Raw genomic sequence first — 25,722 nt, 5'->3', positions numbered from 1 at the left:
GGATACCTTACATAGCAGTGTTCCTCTAACCCTTTTTTAGGAGCCCAGTTGTTTCAGAGCTAAAAATACCCCAGTTGGACAGCAAAGGGACAAGAGCACTATGGAAGAGTGATTAGGCTTCAGCTAATGACATTTGATGCTGAGAAGGGAAAGGAGTGATATGAAGACTTCACTGCAACATAAGACAGATGTAAACAGGAGCAAATGGACTCTTTCCTGTATGTTCATGTGTGCGAAATGGAAAACACCTTGCTGTTTATGACAAAGTCATTGTGTAAATTAGTGTAGTATACTGTACTGTAACTGGACACCTGTGTACGTCTTTGTGTGTGAGTTTTTTTTTTTTTTTTGGTCAGGTATGTCCCTCTATATGTGTGAGCAAGTTAAGCTGACAATGTACATGTGCTGTTAAATTTGGTGATTGGTGTTTTGGGCTCTGCAAAGACATTTGCACAAAAAGTGGCCAAAAGTCTTAAATGGAATCCCTAGAGGCAGGAACCCTCAAAGACTGAAATTGTATGTTCTCTTAAAAATATATTCCAGTCATATTTGTTTTATTTACAACTATATATATATATATATATATATATATATATACACACTGTATATATGGTTTACAATCAGTTATTAGAACTCTAAGAGGTAACTGAAGTCAGACTGTCTTTCATGCTCCTCTGAAAACTGACAAAGAGCACAGTTTTGAATGAATGAATGAATGAATGCGCACTGACTTGACTGAAATTATATGTAATTAATCAAATTATGTCCACAGGCTTCTATAAACATTCTTTTGTCTCCATTCCTCTCACTTGTTACCATTAAAACACATTTTATAACTGAACCTTTGAAGTCTGTTTGACTTTAAATAGAGTTTGTTGACACAGAAATGACACCATCAATGCTCGTGCCCAAATTAGGATCAGCTGTCTCAAGGATTCCTGTCTAATTACTTTAGACACAGCATTCCTAAAAGTCTCATTCTCATACAGTCACAATGTCTTAAAAGTAGTCTTACAACATCAAAACATAAATCAAACTAACTGCTGCTGACATGCTTTACAAATCACTCATGTTAGTGGATGCAAACCATTTCCAATCCTGTTTGTAGTTATTTTAGGGCTGTTTTATGTCCATGTAGAAGGGCCAAGGTTCATTGGATGTCAGACAGATAACAAAACACTGGAAGTGTGCCTTAGTCTGGGAAGACCAGATCCCTCTTTGTACTTGTGGTAGGTAGCCTAATGTTTCCTTCTCTTGGTCTTCACTGTGCTTAATACTGACAACAACATAACAAGCATCACAGTTAGCAGATGACATTGCAAATGTTTTTTTTTTTTAGGCTATGGTGGAACTTGGCGTTAATTCTCAAGTAATTTAGTCATGGCGTTTGTGACTAACTGTACAGGTGGAGGCTTAGATTTAGCCAGTCAGTAATCACAATGTAAAACAGAAGGAAAACACTGAAGAGAGAACTTGGTTGTTCCAGGTTCTCTGTTCAGTATTTGTCTCAACTGAAGTTGCTAACTCAATAACCACTAGATGGCATGTGTGTCCCATGTCAGACTCACTTCCAGTAAATCATATCTAAGCTCCATTGAATACAGTTCCATTTTTATATGGTCTAAGGTGAGAAGGAAGGAAGGTCCTTTTATGTGTATGAATGGAATGTGAATGAAAATAACACACTAGATAGTCCCATTTGTTTATGTTTACTACATTCATGAATACTTATTTCCAGCCACACATGTATGGTTCCTTTTAATTTATCACACAAGATTTGAAGTCTGCATATAGCGGTGTAGCAAACAATATAGCCATTCAGAAATTGCAGTACAAACCAATTTTCTCTAATAATTGTTCACTGTTTCTGCATTTCTCAAATGTAAACATTTAGCCTAGCTGAACATCCTAAATGAAACACAGCTTTGGACACATTCTAAATGCACCCCGAGTGTTTTCTGCGTTGGTCTGTGTTGTTAGCACTGACATATAAAGCAATTTAGCATACCTCACAAACACAGAGGCATATTGTTTGATTCAAGTACTGCTGTGGATTTTTTCTTAAAGTGTCCTCATTACTGGCAACACTAAACTTACAACCTCTCAATCTCCTCGATCTGTTTATGTAATGGTCATCATTTCTCTCTTAGTTCAAATTACAGATGATTCTGAATCACATCTGAATGACAAATTAATGTGTAATAGTTTATGTACTATTTAAACGAATTACTGAATGAGTTTGGACAGACAGGTGATCTCTTTGGCTACAGAATAAAGCCTGTCTCTGCAGAAACATGCTATATTTTCTCTTTCCAGCACAGAAAAGGTATGACGCTGTTCCTTTAAGACATACTCAAGGACAAAGTAAAAGAGTTTTAGAAATGGATTAAGACAGAGGGAAAAAAAGAGGGGGAAAGGTGATGGAAATATTTGACTTTACAAAGGAACATGATATGTTTAAAAAATTGCTGAAGAACACAAGCAAGCAAGGTCAGATGTATCACTGCATCAGTTCCAGATTTCCTCCCTTTTCTCTCATTTAAAACGCACACATTTTCAAGAGATTGGTTATTTGGTTTACACACAAAGTGTTCTAAAGTGAACCAAAATGCATGCAAATAAAATGACACAAAGCATTAAGAACAATATGATGTTTAGAAAGCACTGCTACTGATTAGAATCAAAAGGATATTTTAATACGTAACACAGTAAAGTGGCCTGAGGGTTGAGGGGTATAAAATAACAGTTACTGGAGCAGAAACACAGCATTGTGAGCTGAAGGAGAGCTTGAGCCAAAGGTCTCCAACCCTTTTTTCTGATCGGATAGCTATCAGATCGTGAAAAGACCAGGTGTAAATGCACTCCGAAACGCATTCGAGACGGATATAAATCCGATCGCTCAAACCACTTCAGGAGGTGGTCTGGGCCGCATTCCAGACGAAACTGGACAAGTGTAAATGCATCTGGTTGTTGAAACCACATATGATAATGATAATTTTACTCCTCCCAAAATATTAAAATAATAAACGTGTGAGAGCATTTTATGGCATGTTATAGTCAGATATGACCAGAGGTGGGTAGAGTACCCAAAAACTGTACTCAAGTAAAAGTAAAAGTACTTGAAGAAATATTTACTCAAGTAAAAGTAAAAGTAATAGTCTGAATAGTTACTTGAGTAAGAGTAAAAAAGTATCGGATAAAAAAACTACTCAAGTAGTCAGTTACTAGTTACTTTGGATCATATACTGATTATACTATATTTTTATTTAGATATATAAACCAGCATCCCAGCCTCAAAACATACCTAACCAGCATATGCTGTTTTTTTGTTTTTGTTTTTTTCAACAACGATAAATCAATATATTTGAATGATCATATGACTCTGAAAACTGAAGTAACAGCTGATACAAATTCTGATTTGCATCACTGAGTTAAATTAAATTATATTTTAAAGTTTAATTATGTATTATAAATGTATATAACCTCGGAGAAGAGTGAAAACTCCTCACATGACCGCTACAGAACATCTGAACATAACGAAACAAATGCACATTGACGGATCTTCTTCCGTCTGTTCTGCAAAATGTAAACAAATGTAGCCTTTATTTCTGCAAGCGTAAATATTGTGAAAATATCAATATTAATTGTGTCTGGGCAAGGCATTCCTCCTGGAACTAACGCGGTTTGGCGGGTGTTTATTTCATACTCTGTGACAGCTTATTTAATGAATAAATTATACAATGTATTTAATGTGTAAGGTACATGTACAACAAACTGGTAATGTCATGGTATCGTGTATTGTAATCGAATCTATACCTGTGGAACCGACAGCACACGCGGTGTTCATCTAATAAAGATCTTCGTAGCTAGCAAACCAGCCTTTGCAGATTCGCTTTCAACTGACTGTAGATCCAAAGCCATGTCTTCAACGCTCTTAATGTTACAACTCTGAGTGAGAACCGCTTCAGACGACTCAGCGCGTGCGGCAGGGAACTGAACGAATCATTCAAACTGATTCGCGAACCGATTCACTGGTTTGCCAACTGGTTTGATCAAGCCTTCGAACAGAATTGACTCAAAAGAATGAATCATTCGCGAACGGGCATCGCTCATTGCCCAGAAAAAAAGTAGACGGCGCGCTTGGAATAAATCGAAGGATTTTTAACTTGTATTGCATTAAGATAAAATAACGAGAGGAGCGTCGCCCACAGTAACGAAGTAAAAAGTACCGTTTTTTCACTAAAAATGTACTCGAGTAAGAGTAAAAGTACCCATTTTTAAATATACTCTAAAAGTATTAGTTGCCCAAAAAATTTACTCAAGTAAATGTAACGAAGTAAATGTAACTCGTTACTACCCACCTCTGGATATGACAGAGCTAATGCAACAAGCACCGCGGATGAGCAGCTGAGTATCTCTTCAGCAAGCCGACGCGCAAACTGCCGCGAATGAAACTGAAAGTAAGTCGCAGACGCTCAACACACAATCATCTTCATTAAAAGTAGTGACTAACCTATCTTTCCAGTGCTGTGCTCTCTCCTGTTGCTGTCTCTGATATTGAAATTAGCTGGTAATGAATAAAATGCAGCGCTTATCTATTGCTTTCATTGACGTGAACTCCGTTAAATTTGCATATAGCGCGGGAATTGAAGAACGGTTATATCCGTTTCGCGAAGACACATTTATGTGGCCAATTGTAAATAGAAACGTTTTAACAAATTAGATAGATAGATCAGAGAAAACGCATGAAGTGACCAGGTGTAAACAGGCCCTATGCTGCCTTCACGTGCTATCGGAAATTTCCTATTTCCCACTTATGAAGTCGTGATTACCAGCTTGTCGTATTCAAGTGCTTTAATGTCAGAAAGAATAAAATGTAGCATCCCACCATTGGTTGACAATCATATAAACATTCACCGCGCTATACATGCAGTTTGCTGTCAATTCTGGAATTTCGGTCAAATACATGCTTATTTCACTGTAGGGGTGTCCCTGACTAAGGATTTTCATAGTCGAATCGGAATTTTCGAATTTTGCTTATAGTCGACTGATAGTCGAATCATATGTTTGGGGGCGGGGCAAAATACATTACCTTTGTTATGCTCCTCTGTCGGTCACGGATTATGGAAAGTGAAATTTAAATCTATAATAGGGGTGGTTGGATTTATTCACGCACGTTAAAATATTTATTTAAAGCTTTTTTCTTCTCCAATTCTTATTTACAGCATTATCATAATAGGCTGTATATTAACTTATTTGGAGAAAACTGGTAGTTCTATGTGAAATCAGACATTGAGCACCCCTACATAGCCAAAATGGCATGATCATAACACCCTGCGAATATTCGACTGTGAGATTGGTAGTCGAATCAGGCTCTTCCAATCGAAGCATCGAATCGTCGACCATTCGGGGTCACCCCTATTTCACTGCTTATAAAACATACAATCCCTGCTGAAAAAAACAACAGACCCCTACCCAAAACACAATAGAAAATGTAATGGTTTTAATGGTTATAATGGGAATTATATTGGTTTTAATGGAAACTATAATGGTGTCTACTTGTATGTTATAGATTCTATTGGTGGGATGTTAAATCATATTGGAAAAATGCCCAAAACACACTACAAAAAGGAATTTTGTAATGGTTTTACTGGAAAAAGCGAATGGTTTATAATGGTATTTTAATGGAAACCATTAGAATTTCTGTGATGGTTTCTATTGGGCTTCTGTTGTTTTTTTTAGCAGGGATATGCTTCGAATGATCGTTCATATATAGCCTATAAATACACTATTTTAGCGACAAGACAAAGGGATGTAGTTGTTGTGAGAACAGCATTGACAGCAGCAATGGTTGTTCCCTCCACCATGTTTAAAGTTTATGATTTGAGAGGCCATTCACGTCCAATTTACAATTAGGAAACTCATATTTATGATAATTCCGATAGCACGTGAAGGCAGCACTGAGTCGGTATAGGGAGACCGGGGATGATAGTAACACTTTTTGTTTGAGCATCAGTAACTCAGTGGTTGTTTGTGCTAGATCTCTCAAACTTTGATATATCGTAGCCACATTTGTCTACTACAAATAAAACTCACTTGGATGTGTACTGCATAATCACAGATTGTGTGAGTTAATGTCAAATACAAAGAGGTCAGTTGTTATAACCTACCCCACTACTGGTGTGAGTTGTAGCACAGGCTGGGGATAGATGTAACAGTGTGAAGTAATTTGATGAAATAAGATCCACAATGCCAATTTATGCAAGAACTTTATTGAGGAACAAAAAATAATCAGTTTTGAATAAAGTGACAAAAAAAAAACCATTGTACTGTATTCCTTTTAAATTTAGCACAAAAAAAAATTGCTGTGTGTGTACTGTGTTCCTGTCACATAAGGGTTCAGTCACTAGCTGTGTTGTCATCTACCTATTTTTATGTGAATTTTGGAATACTGGATGGAAATGTCAAGATGCGCAGAAATTCTAAAAATGTGCACAAAAAAACGGATGTGCTCATTTGAGGCGGATAGTGTTTTTGTCCAATAAAAAGTTATGCGCATAAACTATGATGGAAACACATTTTACATAAATCCCTTGATGTGCGACAAAAACCTCACATGACTTTGCCTCAATAGAGGATGTGATTGGATAACTGGGTAACACTTTACAATAAGGTGTCATTTGTTAACATTAGTTAATGTATTAACTAACATGAACAAACAATGAACAATGCATTTATTACACTATATATTCATCTTTATTAATCTTTGTTAATGTTAGTTAATGAAAATACAATTGTTCATTGTTTATTCATGTTCGTTCACAGTGCATTAACTAATGTTAACAAACACAACTTGTGATTTTAATAATGCATTAGTAAATGCTGAAATTAACATTAACTCAGATTAATAAATGCTGTAGAAGTATTGTTCATTCTTAGTTCATGTTTACTAATGTTGTTAACTAATGTTAACTAATGAACCTTATTGTAAAGTGTTACCGATAACTGAACTCATTGTAATCATTAAGAGTTGGTTGTAACATTTTTAATGAACTGTTACAACTATCCCCACCCCAAACAGCCATAACATAGCTAACTGTTTTAGCAGGTGGGGTGTTAGCATGAATGCAAAGTATCAAATTAAACTAGAGAAACAGCTACTTTAGGTTATGTAAGTCAAAAGATTGTATCTACAACACAATGATTGCTAGGCAAAAAATAATTGTAATGAAAAATATTGGTTTCTTTCCTGAAAATCAGTTTTTTGGTCATAAAATGTACAATGTTGCTCTCATTCACATGCCACTTCTTCTGTAACATTAAAAATGTGAATGGAGTGTATGATATTGATTTCATGACCACAGCTCTTTTCTGACTTGTCAAACTGACCGTGTTACAACTAACCCCGTGTTACAACACTCCCCGGTCTCCCCTATATGTGTTACCTACCTGCTTGTACGACATATTTTTTGGATATCCGTCTTTCTTAGGTTATGTATTTTGAGGTGGGGGTCGATCACATGTAGGCATGGGTACACACCAGTATACCTCAAACCATCAGATTCATCCATCCAGTAAAACAGGGCCAAAGTACAACTTGCATATTACACATTAAAAAAACAATGCTTCTCTGCAAGTAACTAGCAGTTTTATACTTAAACTACTAGAGGGCCAAAACATTGGGAGGGCCAAATTACATTGTGTAATCTCAGTATATTGTAACAGAAAAGCTGCATTGAGATAAATTATTTCATTACAATTCATGAAAGGTAGATTGTTATAAATTACAGTTAATTTTAAAAGTTTGTCTGAGAACCTGATCTAATGATACACTGGTTTTAATGGAGCTGTTATATCCTGTTTGTGTTAACTCAGGTAGTCTCCTCAGAATGTTAAATATATTAAAAATAAAGGTTCCGATTAGAGCTATATTGTTTTATGCATTCTGGTACTGTACTGTTCTGAACCACGTATATCTTACGCCTTACGCACCAAAATGATCACTTCTAATATATATATATATATATATATATATATAGAGAGAGAGAGAGAGAGAGAGAGAGAGATGTTAAATGCTAACACTTATGTTTTAGCACTTGTGTGTGTGTGTGTGTGTGTGTGCGTGTGTGTATATGTATATGTATATGTATATGTATATGTATATGTATATGTATATATACAGTACATATATATAATATTACTTTGAATTTCTCAGAAAATTCTGAGAAGTTTACGGAGAGAAATGAAAAAGTACAAGACAGCATGGTAATTTTCCATGAAGTCTGTCCCTTTTAGCGCCATAGTGCCTCACCCAGTTACTGTCATTAGAGCGGTGACACCCTCTTTACCCTCCAACCATCTGGATTTTACCATGTATCATTTTTTATATTTCTTAACAGAATTTACATTTACATTTAGTCATTTAGCAGACGCTTTTATCCAAAGCGACTTACAAATGAGGACAATGGAAGCAATCAAAATCAACAAGAGCAATATGCAAGTACTATGACAAGTCTCAGTTAGCCCAATGCAGTATGTAGAATTTATTATAATTATATAATAAAGAAAAAGAAAACAAATAGTTTTTTGTTGTTGTTAATTATATAATAAATAAAAAGAAAACAAATAGAGTAGAAAAAGAATGTCGAAATAGTTAGAAGCTTTTTTAAAGAAAACAAGCAATTAGAAAACAAATAGAGTGCAAGTCTTAAAGGGTAAAGTTTAGTTGTTTTTTTAAAATACCAAAAAAGAAAACAAATTGATAAAATAGAATAGAGAGCGCTAGAGTTATAGGGTCAAATAAAGATGTGTTTTTAGCTATTTCTTGAAGATGGCTAAGGATTGTTGGGCAGGTCGTTATACATTGGAGGACACGGATCTTAAAAGGACAGCTAATGATTAGAATCAGAAGGGCAATTTAATATGTAACACAAGGAATTGACCTGAGGGGTGTGGAGCAATGTAACATTCCAAGGTACTGAAGCAGAAACACAGCAGCATGAGAAGAAGGTAATGACTGGTCATGGGCTGAACATCGTCAGTTAAGCAGGCAGCAAGAGCAGGTGTAAGATGATCCATATTTATACTGTCAATTTAAATAGTAATTTCAGTAGCATTCAGTAGTTAAATATGTGTTCTGCACGTTGTGCTAAACCGGTTTGGTCCTCTGATGATGGAGCATCAGTGTGGCTCCTTTGAGGTCTGTTACCACAGGCCTGAGCTCACTCCTAAAGCCTCTTGATTAACCCAGCATCCATAAATATTTCTCTTCTCCATTCAGATGCCGTTTTGTGGAATGATTGCATTAGTTGAGGAATCTCCTGCACAGCGGAGCCGCTTAACCGGCCATCTATATTGAATTTTGGGAATGTGTGGCATCCGTGTTTGTTTTGCTGTGGGTTGTGGTGGAGAACAGTATGATTCATCATATGAGATACTGAACAATGCTGTTTTCCATGTGTCTCTGCCCTGGTGTGTGATTGCTTGTGGCAGGTTTACATTACTGCATGACCTAAGGCTTGACAGAGATGTTGTCTTTGAGGGATTGTTCACAATGTATGATTCAGTTAACTACCTTGTATTATAACCACAAGCATGACGAATACCTTTCGATATTGAGGTTAATTATCATTTTTATACATAGCAGAACAATAGACAAAAACAAAACAGTTTCTTCAAAACATTTAACCAACATCTAAACTGTGCTAAATATCTTGTATCTGGAAAACAGTAAATTTACAACAGTTAAAAGAGTTTAAAAAATGTTTTTTATAATATGACAGTATTTACATAAATACAGTCATGGCCAAAAATATCGGCACACTTGGTAAACATGGTCAAAGAAGGCTGTGAAAATTAATCTGCATTGTTAATCCTTTTGATCTTTTATTTTTTTTAAATTACAAAAATCTAACTTTTCATTGGATAATAAGAATTTAAAATGGGGGAAAATATCATTATGAAATAAAAAAAATTTCTCTAATACACATTGGCCACAATTAACGGCACCCTTTTATTCAATACTTTTTGAAACCTCCATTTGCCAGTTTAACAGCTCTAAAGTTTCTCCTATAATACCTGATGAGGTTAGAGAACACCTGACAAGAGATCAGAGACCATTCCTTCATCCAGAATCACTCCAGACCCTTTAGATTCCCAGCTCCATGTTGGTGCTTCTTCTCTTCAGTTCACCCACTCATTTTCTACAGGGTTCAGGTCAGAGGACTGGAATGGCCATAGCAGAAGCTTGGTTTTATGCTCAGTGACCCATTTTTGTGTTGTTTTTGAGGTTTTGTTTGGATTATTGTATGGTTGGAAGAACCAAACATGGCCCATTATAAGATTTCTAACAGAGTTAGTCACTTATTGATTTTTTATCTGTTGGTATTTGATAGAATCCATAATGCCGTGTGTCTAAACAAGATGTCCAGGACCTCCAGCAGAAATATAGGCCCACAACATCAAAAATACAGCAGTATATGTCATTGTACACATGGGATACTTTTTATCCCTGTGTTCACCAAAACTATCTTGAGAGTTTGCTGCTAAAAAGCTCATTTTTTAGTTTCATCTGACCATAGAAGCCAGTCCCATTTGAAGTTCCAGTCGTGTGTGATAACTAAATATCCTGGATATTGTTTTTGGATGAGTGAGGAGAATTTTTCTTGAAACCCTCCCAAACAACATGTGGTGATGTAGGTGCTGTTTGACCATTTTTTTTTAAGGTTTTCTGACCCCGAGACTCAACTGTTTTCTGCAGTTCTCCAGCTGTGGTCCTTAGAGAGTCTTTAGCCACTCAGACTCTCCTTCTCACCATGCATTAGGACGATATAGACACACGTCCTCTTCCAGGCAGTTTCGTAACATTTTATGTTGATTGGAAATTCTTAATTATTGCCCTGATGGTGGAAATGGGAATTTTCACTGCTCTAGCTCTTTTCTTAAAGCCACTTCACTAATTTGTGAAGCTCAATTATCTTTTCTGCACATCAGAAATATATTCTTTGGTTTTTCTCATTGTGATGGATGATTAAGGGAATTTGGGCTTTGTTTTCTCTCCTATTTATATTTCTGTGAAACAGGAAGCCATGGCTGGATAATTTCATGTTCATAATCACCCTGGAGTGCTCAAAATTGTGAATATGAATGGGAATATACTTCAGAGATATTTTATTCATAAGAATTTCTAGGGGTGCCAATAATTGTGTCCAATGTGTATTTGAGAAAAACATTTATTCCATAACGATATTTTCCCCCATTTTAAATTCTTATTATCCAATGAAAGGTTAGATTTTTGTGAATTTTTGTAATAAAAGATCAAAAGGATTAACAATGCAGATTAATTTTCACAGCCTTCTTTGATCATATTTACCAAGGGTGCCGATATTTTTGGCCATGACTGTATATTGGCCTAGTTAATATTACTGCATTAATATGAAGGAATTTTCCATATTGAATGTTTTTTCTTCATTCATTACATTTATTTCATTTACTTCACAGTTTCTTTCTTTTTTATTTTTTAATTTTTAATTTCTATGTATGTGTGTGTGTGTGTGTGTGTTGTAATTTTGTCAAATATATTATTATTATTGTTATTTTTAACTAGAGTTACAAATGTTATAAAAGGTTATAAAAGAAATGATACCCTTCAGTTTGAAACAAATCAAAAAGGAATTGTGGATGACAAGAATGATATGCTTGAAAATGTTCTCAGCAACATAAAAGACATGCTATTATGCAAGAGTCATTTCATAATCAAATGCTCAAGTGGTCATTTGCATTTTATGGTGAATCATACTTATTCATTATTTTAATTTATGAAGTAAATTTCCTCATAACTACAGTAATTGGAATTCTAAGTAACTGCATCATTTTCTTTAAAAACAAAAACAGCTCATTTCATTCAAATATCAATAGCTTTTATTTAGATGGTAACATTCTAACTTTAACATGATTTGTAAAAGAACATAGACAAAGTCTAATGGTAGTTTATTTCCCACAAGTAAAACTTTAAAATATGCTTTCTTAATTACAGTTACTAGCAGTCACCCTTGATTGCAACTTATTTGCATGCAAAGTGCATTCTCTTATTTTAATTGGTCATTAACTGGAGTGACATATTCTGCTACGAGTGCAATTCCCACACACATGGCCTTTAGTTGTAAAAATTAAGCAGTCAGTCCAAATGTGGACGTCTAATATGTGTTGAAACAGATTAGTTGTTTTTCACTGTTGCTTTCTGGCTGCAACAATGAACAAAGAGCAGCCCACGGCATTGTTTTGACAGTACTTTTCCACTGCCTGTATAGCAGCACCAGCCTCAGGAGGAAATAGAGATAGAAAAAGAGGTCGTAGTAACATTAACCAAACATAGGAGCAAATAAACAGGGATAATTTTTCACGGAACAGCTCTATATCTGATAAGATGCTGTTAGGCTGGGTGGTACGGAAGAGGTAAAATATTGCATGTTGAATGGATGCGATCAGACTTTCCACTGCATGTTGCACTTCTCAGAACTGCAGTCGTTCTCATCACCATCAAGTCCAACAGTCTTGTCATAATACTTTGATTCTTTACTCGTGGATAAGTACTTCAAACCAGAAATGGATAGAGATTAGGTTAGACAAGGTTATGCCTTTGATTAGACTAGGAATGTTGAATCTCACATACCTGCAGGTGAAACGCCAAGCCGCATGCTGCATCGGCTTGGTTTGAAGAGCTCGCAGCATTTAGACTGGGATTGTCATATTTTCAACACTGTCAAAACCGATTCCTGGAACATGTTTCTGTTTTTTATCTTTCTCAGAAACATCAAATAGAATATTGACACACCCTAATAACCTGCAGGGCTTTGGCAAACAAAGGTGTGAGGTGGAGGTTGGCTCAAAACAATTATTCACCCAAGCATTTTCATCTTCAAGAAAGTTTTCCACTGGGTTACCTACATTCCTAACGTGCATCTGAATGCAAATTAAAGGGAAGCTGTCAGTGGAAAACTACTGCACAGACAAACTGTCATTCTGTGAAGAGAGAGAGAGAGAGAGAGAGAGCACTGCGAAACTGTATCCTTTACAATTCACTTCAAAGCAATGCAAAATCTGAAATCTTTATTTTATATTCTTTCAAAGGCAAATTTATATTTTACATAGACCACTAGTGTCTATATATTTCTGCTAATATAACTACTGAGTGACTTTACACATCTAACATGCACTGTATTTGTTATTGAAATGGTTGATTCTGTGTGTGTGTATAGGAGTATCTTCATATTGCAGATGGATTAAAATATTTATGCAGAAAATTCATTTAGGGGAAAAACAACAGGACTAAATAACTTTATGTACAATTTTGATGGAAGCGTTAATGCAATATCATATTACTACAAGAAAGGATGATCGTCTCTAAAAGACGTTACAGAGCTATGAATGACTGATAAACAAGACTTTAAAACTGTCATTTTGAGATGCAGTGGTGTTTGAGTCAACTGTTTGGAATATGACAAATTAATTAAAGATGCAAGCAATCAAACAACATGCAAGTAAATGGCACAGTATATAAGATTTAATGTAAAAATAACCAAGCTCATACAGTTTGTCCTTAAATGAATGTCTTTTTATTCATCCGCAACTTTTGATAATAAAAGTGGCAAATGTACAATGTACAAATCATTTGTGTATTTCTGATAAGATCAGAGATTGAAAGCAATAAACTCCATATGCATCTTTTTAGCTCATGGAAATCACAATGAATCGATAAAGCCAGCTTTCTGGCAACACAAGACATCGTAAGAAATGTACAAACTCTAAACTAAATCACACAACAGAAATATTTGAAATCCATCCAATGACAAATGATTCAATACAAACAAAGCATGAGCTATTGAAACAAATAAACCCAAATGAACACAAAACCCTTTTGTTGTTATGAAAGTCCATGTTAAAATAAGTACCTCAGAGAGTGACGTTGAATGAAATAATGTAAGTCAATTACAATTCACATTATCAATCACTGAACAAACAACATGTAAGTGCCTTCAAAAAAGACAGAAGCCCATCATCATTTCACTACTAAATGAATGGATAAATATTCAAAACGTTTTGGTGTTGGTTTGAAAATCTGTGGTGTATCCCAAACCGACAATCAATTCCACACCCTAAGCAAGTAGTAGTATTTCCAGAAAAAAAGGACATGCATACAAGTGTACAATATGTGCTAAAAGGACGTTCTGTTGGAGTATAAGTCTACTACAAACTACACAAGAAAACTGATCATTTCAAGGAGATCATGTCAGGTTTGGATGATGAGAACAATGAATCTGAATCAATCAGGCCTCTGATAATCTTTGTAAATTTCATTACAGCTTATGCAGTGATATGACTGTGTTTTCCCCTCTGACATTGAGAATGAACCTACAAATAAGAATAAAATGAGCTGATAGCTGCAAAGAAATAGGAATCGCTTCATTAACATTCACAGGGACCACAAGAGTCCAAAACCAAACCTTTAATTTGGGGAAAATAAATATAAAAGAACGAATGTCTATTGAACATTTTCTTTTTATTAATGTACCTTTTTTACAAAGAGATTATCTGTACAAAAATGGATTTAAACATATGGAGTGATTTACATAGATTTAATTTATAATGTAAAACAATAGCTCTCCAATGACTTTATCCCTACTTAATAAAAAGACTTTTTGAAGGCCCATTAAAAAAAATAAAAAAAATAAAACCTCCTCTTACAACTCTTTTGACATAACTTCTTGAATTCACGACATTACATTTAAGGTCTTTTCAAGGTATTAATACAACATTGTGAACTTGTACTTAAAAAAATAAGTTACATCTGGCTAGAAAATTCCTCACGCCCATCTCATTTTCACTAAGGCCATCCAGCTGTTCCCCTTTCTCTGAACAAATAATGCATTCAACAGCAGATCAACAACAGGCAATGCCTGTTACTGCAGCCACAATCAAATTCTTCTTCTAGAAGAACAAGATACTATTTTGCGCAGCAATCAAAATTGGACATCCCAGTCTTAATGTTTTGGGATATCATAATATCCGTTATGATATCAGTAATTAACGCAATGACAGTGTTCCCCAGCTAAGGTCTTTCCTGTGGCAGTTCTTATGGTCATTTAGTAACATCCATATAATCAGACTGTGCATTTTAGAGTTGAGTTGTTTTCTAGTGATAACGTCTTGGAAGTCTTTTTTTTTCTTTACATTAAATGTTATATTTACAAAAAGCAATGTCTTCACGGCTCTGCGAAAAAGGCATTTTGGTGTTTTTGTCCAATGAAAGTAGCTTTAAATACAAAGTAATGAAAGTACGGAAAATACAGCAAATTACATAAACAATTACAGTTACAATTTACATGAATAGACCTAAACCCTCCCTTGTATTTGGGAATGTACATTAGGTTTAATCAGACAGCCTAACACTTTAGTGATATCTATTTAAATAAACACTTTGACATCATGATAAATTTCCCACCGTTTCGCACTGTAAGTTCACATTAAAACTTGGAAACCCTATTCTAGTTACACAGGTGACAAATTTACAAGTGAGGTCAAGTTTTAGAAATTTGGTAGTCCTAACAGTGCGCATATGCAAAAGACAACTTCCTTACACATTTACGTACTACTATAGGAGTGGTATGTTGAATTAATAAAATGGCTGGAGGCAAAAAACTGACCTCATTTGGGTTTGGAGGAGTGCACACATTAAGGCAAAATTCACCAAGGAATGAAAATAGTACATCCTACATTACCTTAGCTCAACCAAGTATAAACTATAAAAAAGCTACAGTTTCAATGATGCATTTGGTTGTCAACATACCACAAAGAACAGCTGAATATTTTCAAGGAAGTGTGAGAGAACCAAGGTAAAAGGAATAAATAACTTCTATCAGTATGATTCAAAATGCTTAAAGTCCCTAAAAGGAAGTTCTAAAAAGAAAAATAAACCACACTGTAAATATTACAGACCCTAAATGGCTTATAATAACAACAAACAGTTCTTATAAATGTGCTGTCTTTCACACAGGCCTTACAGTACTGCAAGATCAGCATATTACAAGGAGAAGTACACAAACATGAAAACACCCAGTGAACAGACAAATACCAGGCCAAAGTTAAGTAAGAGCTTGATCTTAGGAGGTTCATGAAGCATTTCACGGACAGCTCTTTCATCTTCTTCAGCCACTTTGGGTTCGACAACAGATGTTTTCCCCTTGTGACAACAAATCCAGTCAAACACTTGGGGGCAGCTCTCTTCATCACACTTCGTCTGATTTACAAGATTTGCATGACCATTGGCATACAGCTCCATCGGAGTAGATGCCTCTGTGCTGGGGGTCATGGGATCTTGCTCACTAGGGGAGGGCATAAGGAGTTTCATGTCAGCCCCATCAAGACATCTATCCTTCTGGACGTCTTCTGGAACATCTTTCTTGAGAGCACCATCGCCACTGCCATTAGTGAGTTTGTACATCTCCTCTCGCTCACTCACAGTAAGGCGCTTAAGTTCTTTCAAGCCCCAGATTGTGGTACGCTTAACCATCTCCTCTTCTGGTGGAGATGTGCACAGACTGGCACACACTGCCACCAGCCCGGAGATCCAAAACAACCCGGCAGCAATGTACATGTAGTGGACATCTGTGATGAAAGCCGGGCGTTCATCCGGCTGGTCACATTTTGGCTCACGATATATGAACCCAAGGAAGAGGCGGGTAGTGCCTAGTACGAATCCAGTCATGCCGCCCCAAAATGCGCCGGTCTCATTGCAACGCTTCCAGAAGACTCCAAGTAGAAAGAGGGCAGCAATGGGTGGAGTGAGGTATCCTGCCATTTCTTGGATGTACAGGTACATTTGGCCACCTTGCATCTCAATAATGACAGGCACCCAGGCGATGCTGATAATCACCATGAATATCACAAAAAACCTGCCGACAACCACCAGCTCACAGGAGGAGGCACGTGCACGCAGCATTTTATAAATGTCCAGTGTGAAGATGGTGCTAGCGCTGTTAAAAATCGAGTCTAGGTCACTCATGAGGGCAGCGATCATCACAGCCATCATCAACCCTCTGAGACCCACCGGCATGACGTTCATGACCAGCCGAGGATAGGCGACGTTGGAACAGCCAGCCTGACTGCCGCACACAGCCATGCAGTGCTCTGGTCCGATGCATGCCAGCTCATCGGGGAACAATATTCGTGAGATCATTCCTGGAATAACAATGATGAACATGGGAAGGATCTTTAGCATTCCTGCCATAAGTGTAGAGCCTTTGGCATGGGCGATGTTCTTGGCGGCTAACACTCTCTGGACGATGACCTGGTCAGCACACCAGTACCAAATGGATGAGGGGGTTTGACCCAAAAGGAAGCCTGGCCAAGGGATGTCCTCATCAAGCGGTCCTCGTAGGAGCTTGAGGGAATCTGGCTTGGGATGGATTCGGCAGGAGTTTGTGTACTGGAAGCTGAAGTTGCTCTTAGCCAAGATGGCTGTGACATTGGGGATCGCCTCCATGTATTTTTCCCGCACCCCTTCCAAACCGCCGACCTTGAGCAGGCTGATGATGGTGAGGGTTAACGCACCGCCAATCATGAGCACGGCCTGTAGAGTGTCTGTGTATATCACAGCAGCCAGTCCACCGGTTACTGTCAGCAAGGCGGTCATAGAGATAAGCAAGATGATCGACAGGTAGAGGTTCCAGCCAAGAGACTCCTGGATGAAAAGAGCTCCTGCATACAAGTCCACTGAGAGTTTAGTAAAGATGTAGAGCAGAAGTGAGAGGGCTGCAAAGTAAATCTTTAGCCGCTTGCCCCCATAGCGCTTGGAGAGGTACTCTGGCATGGTGTAAACTCCAGAGTAGATGTAGACTGGGATGAACACCCAGCCGAGCAGCTGCAGAAGCAGGATGGCATTGAACTCCCAGGCGCCCACTGCAAAACCACTGGCTGCACCAGAACCAGCAAGTCCAATGAAATGCTCGCTGCCAATGTTGCTGACAAACAGTGAGGCACCAACAACCACCCAATTCATAGTTCGACCTGCCAGGAAGTAGCCACTGACAGTGCTACGGTTGGCCTTCCACATGACGAGCAGACCAATTACAAGCACGAGCACAAAATAAAGTGCAACTATTGCAATATCCGCCGCCTCCATCACTGGTCCTGTTTTTAACATGTTTAAGCTACTATAACAGTTCAAAATGCAATTGTCTGCAAAAAATTTGGTTTATTTGGGTAAAGATGCAAGCAAAAGCACAAAAAATCTCTTATTCCTTTTGGTTTGCTGTCTTTCTAGAAGGAAACGGAAGCATCCGCCGTCTGTCAGATGAATCTCTATTTGGTTTTGATTTGTTATCCAACGGTGCTCTCATGAAGCACAAGAGTTATTTTGGGGAGGATGTCTCTGGCTTCTGGTCTAGAAATGGCAAGAGTTTACATTCCTGCAAGACAGCAAACACAGAAAGAAAGAGAGAGAAACAGGGCATGCATTAGATCAGATGTGGATCAAAAAACTAAAGCTGATGAGATTTTCCTCACCCAATTCATTGTTACTAGCCATTGACTATAATCACCACAAAACAGGAAAACAGCATTATGATAGATAAAAATGTTATTTGTAACATTGTTACAGTTGTTTTTCTGAATATATAAAAATATATACAATATACAAAGATTTACAGAAAAAATAAATAAAACATTTCATCAATTTATTGGTATTGAACAATATTGTTTATTTAATTGCGCATTCTCGTTTGCCCGATTTTACATTTAGATTAACAGTGTTATTATTATTTTAAAATATTAAGTGAGGCCAAGATAAACACTGTTAAATACAACCTTCAGCGAATCACAAAATTAATTTAACTGCCTAAATTCATATAGAATTTTAATATCAATGTATCTTAGAAATTAATAACAGCAATAAAAAAAAACACTGTTTAATTCACTTTGTCCATTTTCAAATATATGATGATAAAACAACAATCATTCATCAGAATAATAATTTACTCCATTCAATCTTTATGAAAAGTTTCTTTAGACCTCACTTTCAACATGTATAAGAATTCAGCTCACATTTTTTGAGTGTAGTCACATCTTTGTTTCAAATCACCACCTGACTTTAATGCTTCCGTAACTTGGACATACGCAAATGTGCCGCATCACTTCCCAATCCACTGCTCTGCCATCTGAAAACTATACCAGCTCGGACTTCAGGCACTAATTCCTTGTGAATCATAGGGCAGATTATTGCATAACACTACACTGGTTGGTTCTAACCGCTAGCTTAACATCCCATTGACAGCAAGCTAAAGGTCAGACTGCAAGAGCCCTGACAACTACAGTTTTGTCATATTAATGTTGAGGTTTAAAGTGGAAATGAGAAACAAACATTTCAAAGTAATCAGTGGTAACACACACTACCAAATGCTTGCCAATAAGCAAAAAAAAAAAATCAAGGAATGTCAATAAGCAATGACTCCTGCCACCTATTGGTGTTACTGTGAAACTGCTCCTGTAACTCATTTAAGATGCATATCACATATGTATCTATGCTGTCAGAACAATGCCAACTGCTCCTCTTACATTACAGCCCAACAAGGGGAGCCATGCACCCAACCCTTACCAAACAAAATCCCTCATCGCCAATCTAGGTTAAATCCACACAATGAGGGGGGAAAAAATCATTCACATTCCTCTTTACTTTCCTTTTCATAGCCCTTGCTTTTTATAAATCAGGTAGGTTATGCTCTGTCTATACTTCTTGAAGTTTTCACCTATACAGCTTTCTCAGACATGTGCATAATATGCATTAAGACACAGTACAGATCTAGAATTACTGTATGATGATGATTACCCCGTACCTTTTGTCATGGCTTTATCTATATAGGCCTATCAAATCACACCACCATAACACCATGATTGTATAACACGACCTGTGCTGATGTTATCAGGTTGCATTTGCTCATCAGCGTTGCTATAAATTTCCCATAACTGACAACACATCACGAATGACAAAATATTAAGTCATATGTTATAAACAACTGGGTGTTAAAGGGACAGTTAACCTAAATCATGTCATCATTTACTGACCTTGTCATTCCCAACTCCATATGACCTTCTTTCAAGTGCAACACAAAAACAGATGTTAGGCAGAATGACAGTCTTGGTAACATTGAGTTTAATGTGTAGAAAACAATGCAAGTCAGTCACAAATATTCTACCTAACATCTCCAAGAAAGAGCGTCAAAAGGGTGACATACGTGCCATTTTTCCCGGACGCGTCCTGGCCAGGATTTCTATATTGTTTTTATTCAAAGTACCTCGAGAGCGTTTCGAAAACATAAGGAACCGATGTCATACACCGCATATTTTAGGCAATATAGAAATCCTGGCCAGGACGCGTCCGGGAAAAATGGCACGTATGTTTACCCTGGTCAAAACGGGCAAGTAAACCATGACAATTTTCATTTTTGAATGAACCATTAGATCCCTTTAAATATAACAACATCCAGCCAGACTGGGATAATCTCCTAATGGATTCTCTGGTTGGCCAAGAAAAAAAAAAAAGGAAAAAAAGGAAAGGGACTTGAGGTGGGAGGAGGGGTGGGCAAGGAGGAAAATTTCCACTTGCAGCCATCACTTACTACAAGCACAAACGTGCTTTGGTAATCAATGCCAAAATACAATTTTTATTTTATTTTTTTCACGGCAATGACTTTCAACAGATAACTTAAAACAAAAACACAAGACGGTAAATACAGGAAGAGAGATTTTAAACCTTTCAAGGATGGGTGAGTAAATCTACCCTGCTTCAAAAATAAAAACAAAGCCCTATTACACTGGTTATTGACACTCATGTTAGGAAATGTGTCGATTAATTCTGCGTGGAATTTTACGACAGTGAGTGACAGGAGAACAACTGCGACTCCTGAGAAATTTCTAGAAGCACCGGGCGCTGAAAAGAACGATGCTTTATGCTGTAATATTTTTTATAGTGACAGTCATTATTTACCTGTACGACCTTCTTCCTCTATCACCAGTCATTTTCAAAAAAAAGGCTAAATAATAAAGGTGAATGGTTTCCAAGCCGTCACGCCTCCTTTTTTTAAACTAATTTTAAAAGACCTATCCATTTAATTCAAGACGTGTACTGCGTCATGCCATTTGAAAAACAGCATCTTAAAAAGACTTGATGATTTATCTTGCAAATATGTACTACTAAATTACGAAATTCTTCAAATATGGCGCATTTGTACGGTGCAACAAATACAGTCTCTTTTCAAGTCCGTGTTTGCGTGGCTCATTGGTTTAGTTACCTTAAAAATTCCTGTTTGATCAATACAGTAGTTACACTTGAGATACAACTTACCATTTTCATGATACAGTGTTGAAATAAAGACCTGAGCAGCGCGTGTTAGTTGAATGAAGGAAGGGCTCCATGCGTTGTGATCATCTTCATCGATTACTGACAGCTTCAACGCGGAAGGAGGCAGGATATGTTCGTTGTCAGAAGAGGTCTTTAAAAGTTCATAAATGGAAGATTTAATTCCTTTGGAATGAATGGTGCCCCAAACACGCCTTTTATAAACGTCCATCCACTCTTTATCTTCCGCTGTAAACGCCTTTGGTTGTACGTTCAGTGTGTCACGTGGCCACCAGGGCGGGAAATTTGCATATTAAACCACGCCTATTACATATCAAAAGAGTTTATCCTAAAAGAGCTTTGTTTCATGACTTATCACCTCTTGTAGTCCCTTACTTAACATTGGAAACTACTAGAAATCGTCTTCTTTAGCCACGATCAAACCTCCAGGACTAAAGGACAAACAGTCTGTGGAAAGGCTAAATCTAAGCCTCTTAGGTATTACTGTCAAAAGAACAATTTGGAAATGCACCATAAGGTTCCTGAGCAGTGGGGTTTACAGTGCTCATTAAGAATGTTATTTACTAAGTTTGTTTACCTTAGTTTTACTGTATGCATGCTATCATTTCATCCAGCATAGCGATAGATTTTACAGCCTTTCTGTCATTAGTAGCTAAGGAAATAAATTGAATTCTAGTCTAACAGATCCGCGAGGTCCTCCCAAGATCATCCCACGGGTGCACCTGAAGTGCCCACCCACACGTTAAAGCTGAAGTAAAACAAAAATAAACACAATTACTCATTGCTTGTGGTATATCTTTATCAATCGTCTGTATCTGGGTGAAAGGATCAAGGTAATTTTGAGACATAACAATGTCATATGCAGCTGACCTACTTGCTCATGGGGTGAGCTGCATCTGTCCTCACACAAAATAAACAGATGAGAAAGTGCAGTGCAATTAAATTGCAGAAAGTAAGATTAAGATGTTATTCCAAATCAGCTGAGGTGAGGTAATGTCATTTATAAATGAAGGCACATATTTTTTTTTAGACGCATACATTTATTAGACAGAGGGATTTCTGCAGTCAGTAATGACCTTGATCATTTTACAATACAAGACTGGAGGTTAAGAACTGTGATCTTTAATCACATTTCCAAGCTTTCTGTAATACCAGTATATCAGGTTTGCTAAATCTAAATTCAATTGATTTTGGACTGGGCGCCAGATTTAAGATAAACGCTAGACTAGGCCTACTCAATGTAGCTACATTACGAATAGGTTAAGGCTTTAATTTAAGACGTTTCAAATAAGTTGATTCCAACAAGGTAAAAATAAATAATGATAGCCTAATAAAACGTTGACGCTATATAAAGTTTCTAAAACCTTTTATTTGTTAAGTATCCCGTCGTTTTCTGGAGTAATTTTCCACTGATATGACTAACCACATTTCCCACAATGCATAAGCGCAGCTCTTGCGTATTTCTTCCCAGACTTAGACGCATGCGCAGTGCTTTTGACCTACACAGTCGCAGGAGAAAATGGCAGCGCTTGGAGTGGGGCTGCAGGTATGACATTCTGAAAATCCTTGATATTTGTAGGGAAAAACACGAGCTTTTTGGCTTTGTGTAGTTAAATATAAGTAATCTTAGGAAACTAAAAATATTTGACCAGTTGAATCAAGACGCCTTTTCTGATAACTGAACGAGGCCTTGACAGGCAGTGTCTTATCCGCAACATGTACAATCATTCAAACCGTGTGCCATAAACCATAATTTAATAATGTTCATTAACGTCTCGCTTTTGAGTTGTGTTCGCTAAACAGATTTACTTACTTGTTTTGCAAAGAACCTGATGCGTTTCTGCTTTTGAAATCTGTAGAAGTGATTGTATAGTTGAGTTTAGTAGGGTTTTGGAATGCATTGAGTGACACTAGTGAAATACGAGCATAGATTTATATTTATGACCAGGTCGTGTCATTGAGAGTCTGTTATATTTGTTTAAAATAAAAAGTAAAAAAAAGTGTGCAAGTTATTCTGTTTCTTTCTCCATAGGTGCGTCAGTTTAGCACCTCTGTGATCCGACCAGCAGCAAAACTTATCAAGGTAAGAAAAATCATCCATGCCAGTATATAAAGTAACGTTTTTTTCATAGTAAGGGGAGAAAATACTAATGTTTCCCATCCTTTGCAAAAGTTAAAGTGGTATCCACAGTTTCTCCTAAAATACCTAAGTTAAACCACGGTATTTTAAACCACTCATACCATATTAGTGTATGTTTTTTAAGTACTGATGTTGGTAGTAACTAGTGTTTTGGTGGAATGCACAGTGAGTTTTTGTTTAATAGAATTAAATGTGATTTAAGTTTTAGTACTTCACATACTATGAAATAATGCCAAAGCAGTAACATATATATGCACACTGTAGTGGTGTAATTTTATAGTTTTTTTTTTTTTTTTTAATGGCTCAGCTGTATTCTTACAATAGTTTGTTTCTTCAGCCCCCTATCCAGGTCTATGGGGTGGAGGGACGTTATGCTACTGCCCTGTTCTCTGCTGCCAGCAAGCAGAAGAGCCTCGATAAGGTCGAACAGGAACTTGGACGTGTGTCTGTGAGTTACACTTTGGATTTGCGTCTCTTTGTTTCTGCTTGTTTTCCATATGGCTTCAATCAATTCTGGCTCATCTTTCTTTTCCCCACATCCTAGAGCCTGATTAAGGATCCTAAGCTGTCAAGTGTCGTGCTGAATCCTCATGTCAAGCGCAGTCTCAAACAGAAGACTTTCGTTGATGCTTTGACCAAGGCAAAACTCTCCCCCATCACCGTCAACCTCATCAGTGAGTTTTTCAACCAGCCATTATTTTCACTATCACCCAGGTTGATTCAATGAGAACTGTGATTTTAAAAAAAGTACATGTACATGTAGAGTTTGCAAGTTTGCACATGTTAACTGAAAAGTGTGTAGAGGAGTGACTTGTATAAAAAAAACATTGAAATTCATAATAGTTGCATTTAGAAAATTACGAGAGTAATTTATAGGTTTGAAAGTGTATTATCAATGAATATTTACAATTATTTTTGTTTACAGATGTCCTAGCAGAAAATGGCCGCTTGACCTTGACCCCTGATGTCATCACAGCCTTTGGCAAAATGATGAGTGCCCACAGAGGAGAGGTCACATGCTCAGTCACCACCGCTCAGGTAAGCTGTGCATCCATTTATGCACACATACATACATCTGTGCAGTCACATGTTAATATCAACACTAAAATAACTGTTTTGTATTAAAAGATTTCCTGGTTGCGTAAAACATTTGAATTTGTTTTTCATAAAATTTTTGAATTGTGAACAGCCTCTGGATGAAGCTAATCTTGCAGAGCTGAAGGTGGCACTGAATGGTTTCCTGGCAAAGGGAGAGACCATCAAACTTGAGACCAAGGTATGAGGGCTTGTTCCATAGGGTGGGCTTAAAATTAAGGGTATTCAGGTCAGCATATTGTTTTGATTTTGTTCTCTAAAGTTTAAAAGGATGACTCTTCATTTTCTTGCATCATTTCTAATGTATCATAGCCAAAGAGTGCTAAAATGTTTCCTGCTCATTGAGTTAGAATTAGGCAAGCCTTTTTAAAAGGACCTTGTCTTTTTAATGTCTTGTTTTGTCATTTGCTCGTTTTGTCATCCTTGGGAAATTGAACACAGAATAAATGATTGTTTTTATCAAAAGCATTTCTGATATTTATTGTATTGTATTACAGATGTTTAATGTGTGTTTCTCCTACCCACAGTCTGATCCCTCTATCCTTGGTGGCATGATCGTGAGCATTGGTGATAAGTACGCGGACATGTCTACCAAGACAAAGATCCAGAAGCTCACTAAGCTCATCAGGGAGACCTAAGTCCTGTGGACTGACCAGACCTAATCAAATCAAGATTTAGGAGGTGAAGAAAGAACAACCTCTCTCTGCTATTGTGTAGTTGAATGATCTTGTCCAGTTGTGTTCAAAATAAATATTATGTAACATTTAAACGTGTGTGTTATTTTAAAAATGTTTTAATGAAATATGGCATATCTTATTTCCAGTAAATATGTAATGACTTCAATACCATAGTACCTAAATTAAACTAACACAGTTTGTGGGTGATGATGCAAATTTATGCTCTAATTGTTGTGAAAAAATGTTGAGGATAAAACAAAGCCCTTTTTTTGTTGTTGTTGTTATTTGCAACACTATATTAAACTATTTATATTGGGTCCTTTTTAGGTTTTCATACGTTTAATTACTCCACCTTGAGCTGCTAAACATTTTGGTCTCTATAAATGTTTTATAAAATAGGT

General features: G+C 36.8%; 2 protein-coding genes across 3 annotated transcripts; one reads left to right on the top strand and one right to left on the bottom strand.

Annotated features, from left to right (window-relative positions):
- Positions 1–13,590: 13,590 nt before the first annotated feature.
- slc5a3b (solute carrier family 5 member 3b) lies at positions 13,591–22,861 on the bottom strand. Of its 2 annotated transcripts, XM_058787053.1 has the most exons (3): positions 21,395–22,861; positions 20,116–20,143; positions 13,591–18,464 (listed from the first exon to the last, which is right to left on the bottom strand). In XM_058787053.1, exon 3 carries the CDS (start codon positions 18,197–18,199, stop codon positions 16,079–16,081), a length of 2,121 nt encoding a protein of 706 aa, XP_058643036.1. In that variant the 5' UTR covers positions 18,200–18,464; positions 20,116–20,143; positions 21,395–22,861; the 3' UTR covers positions 13,591–16,078. The 2 variants fall into 2 exon arrangements, with proteins under 2 accessions (XP_058643036.1, XP_058643035.1); XM_058787052.1 differs by lacking the exon at positions 20,116–20,143.
- On the top strand, positions 22,862–25,413 carry atp5po (ATP synthase peripheral stalk subunit OSCP). The gene is made up of 7 exons (XM_058787054.1): positions 22,862–22,955; positions 23,442–23,492; positions 23,887–23,997; positions 24,094–24,223; positions 24,475–24,587; positions 24,739–24,825; positions 25,172–25,413. The coding sequence occupies exons 1-7, from the start codon at positions 22,929–22,931 to the stop codon at positions 25,280–25,282; spliced, it is 630 nt and encodes a 209-aa protein (XP_058643037.1). The 5' UTR covers positions 22,862–22,928; the 3' UTR covers positions 25,283–25,413.
- Positions 25,414–25,722: the final 309 nt, after the last annotated feature.

This window comes from Onychostoma macrolepis, chromosome 09 (genome assembly GCF_012432095.1).
Source record: "Onychostoma macrolepis isolate SWU-2019 chromosome 09, ASM1243209v1, whole genome shotgun sequence".
NCBI classification, from domain to species: domain Eukaryota; kingdom Metazoa; phylum Chordata; class Actinopteri; order Cypriniformes; family Cyprinidae; genus Onychostoma; species Onychostoma macrolepis.
This window is presented reverse-complemented; position numbering and strand designations above follow the sequence as displayed.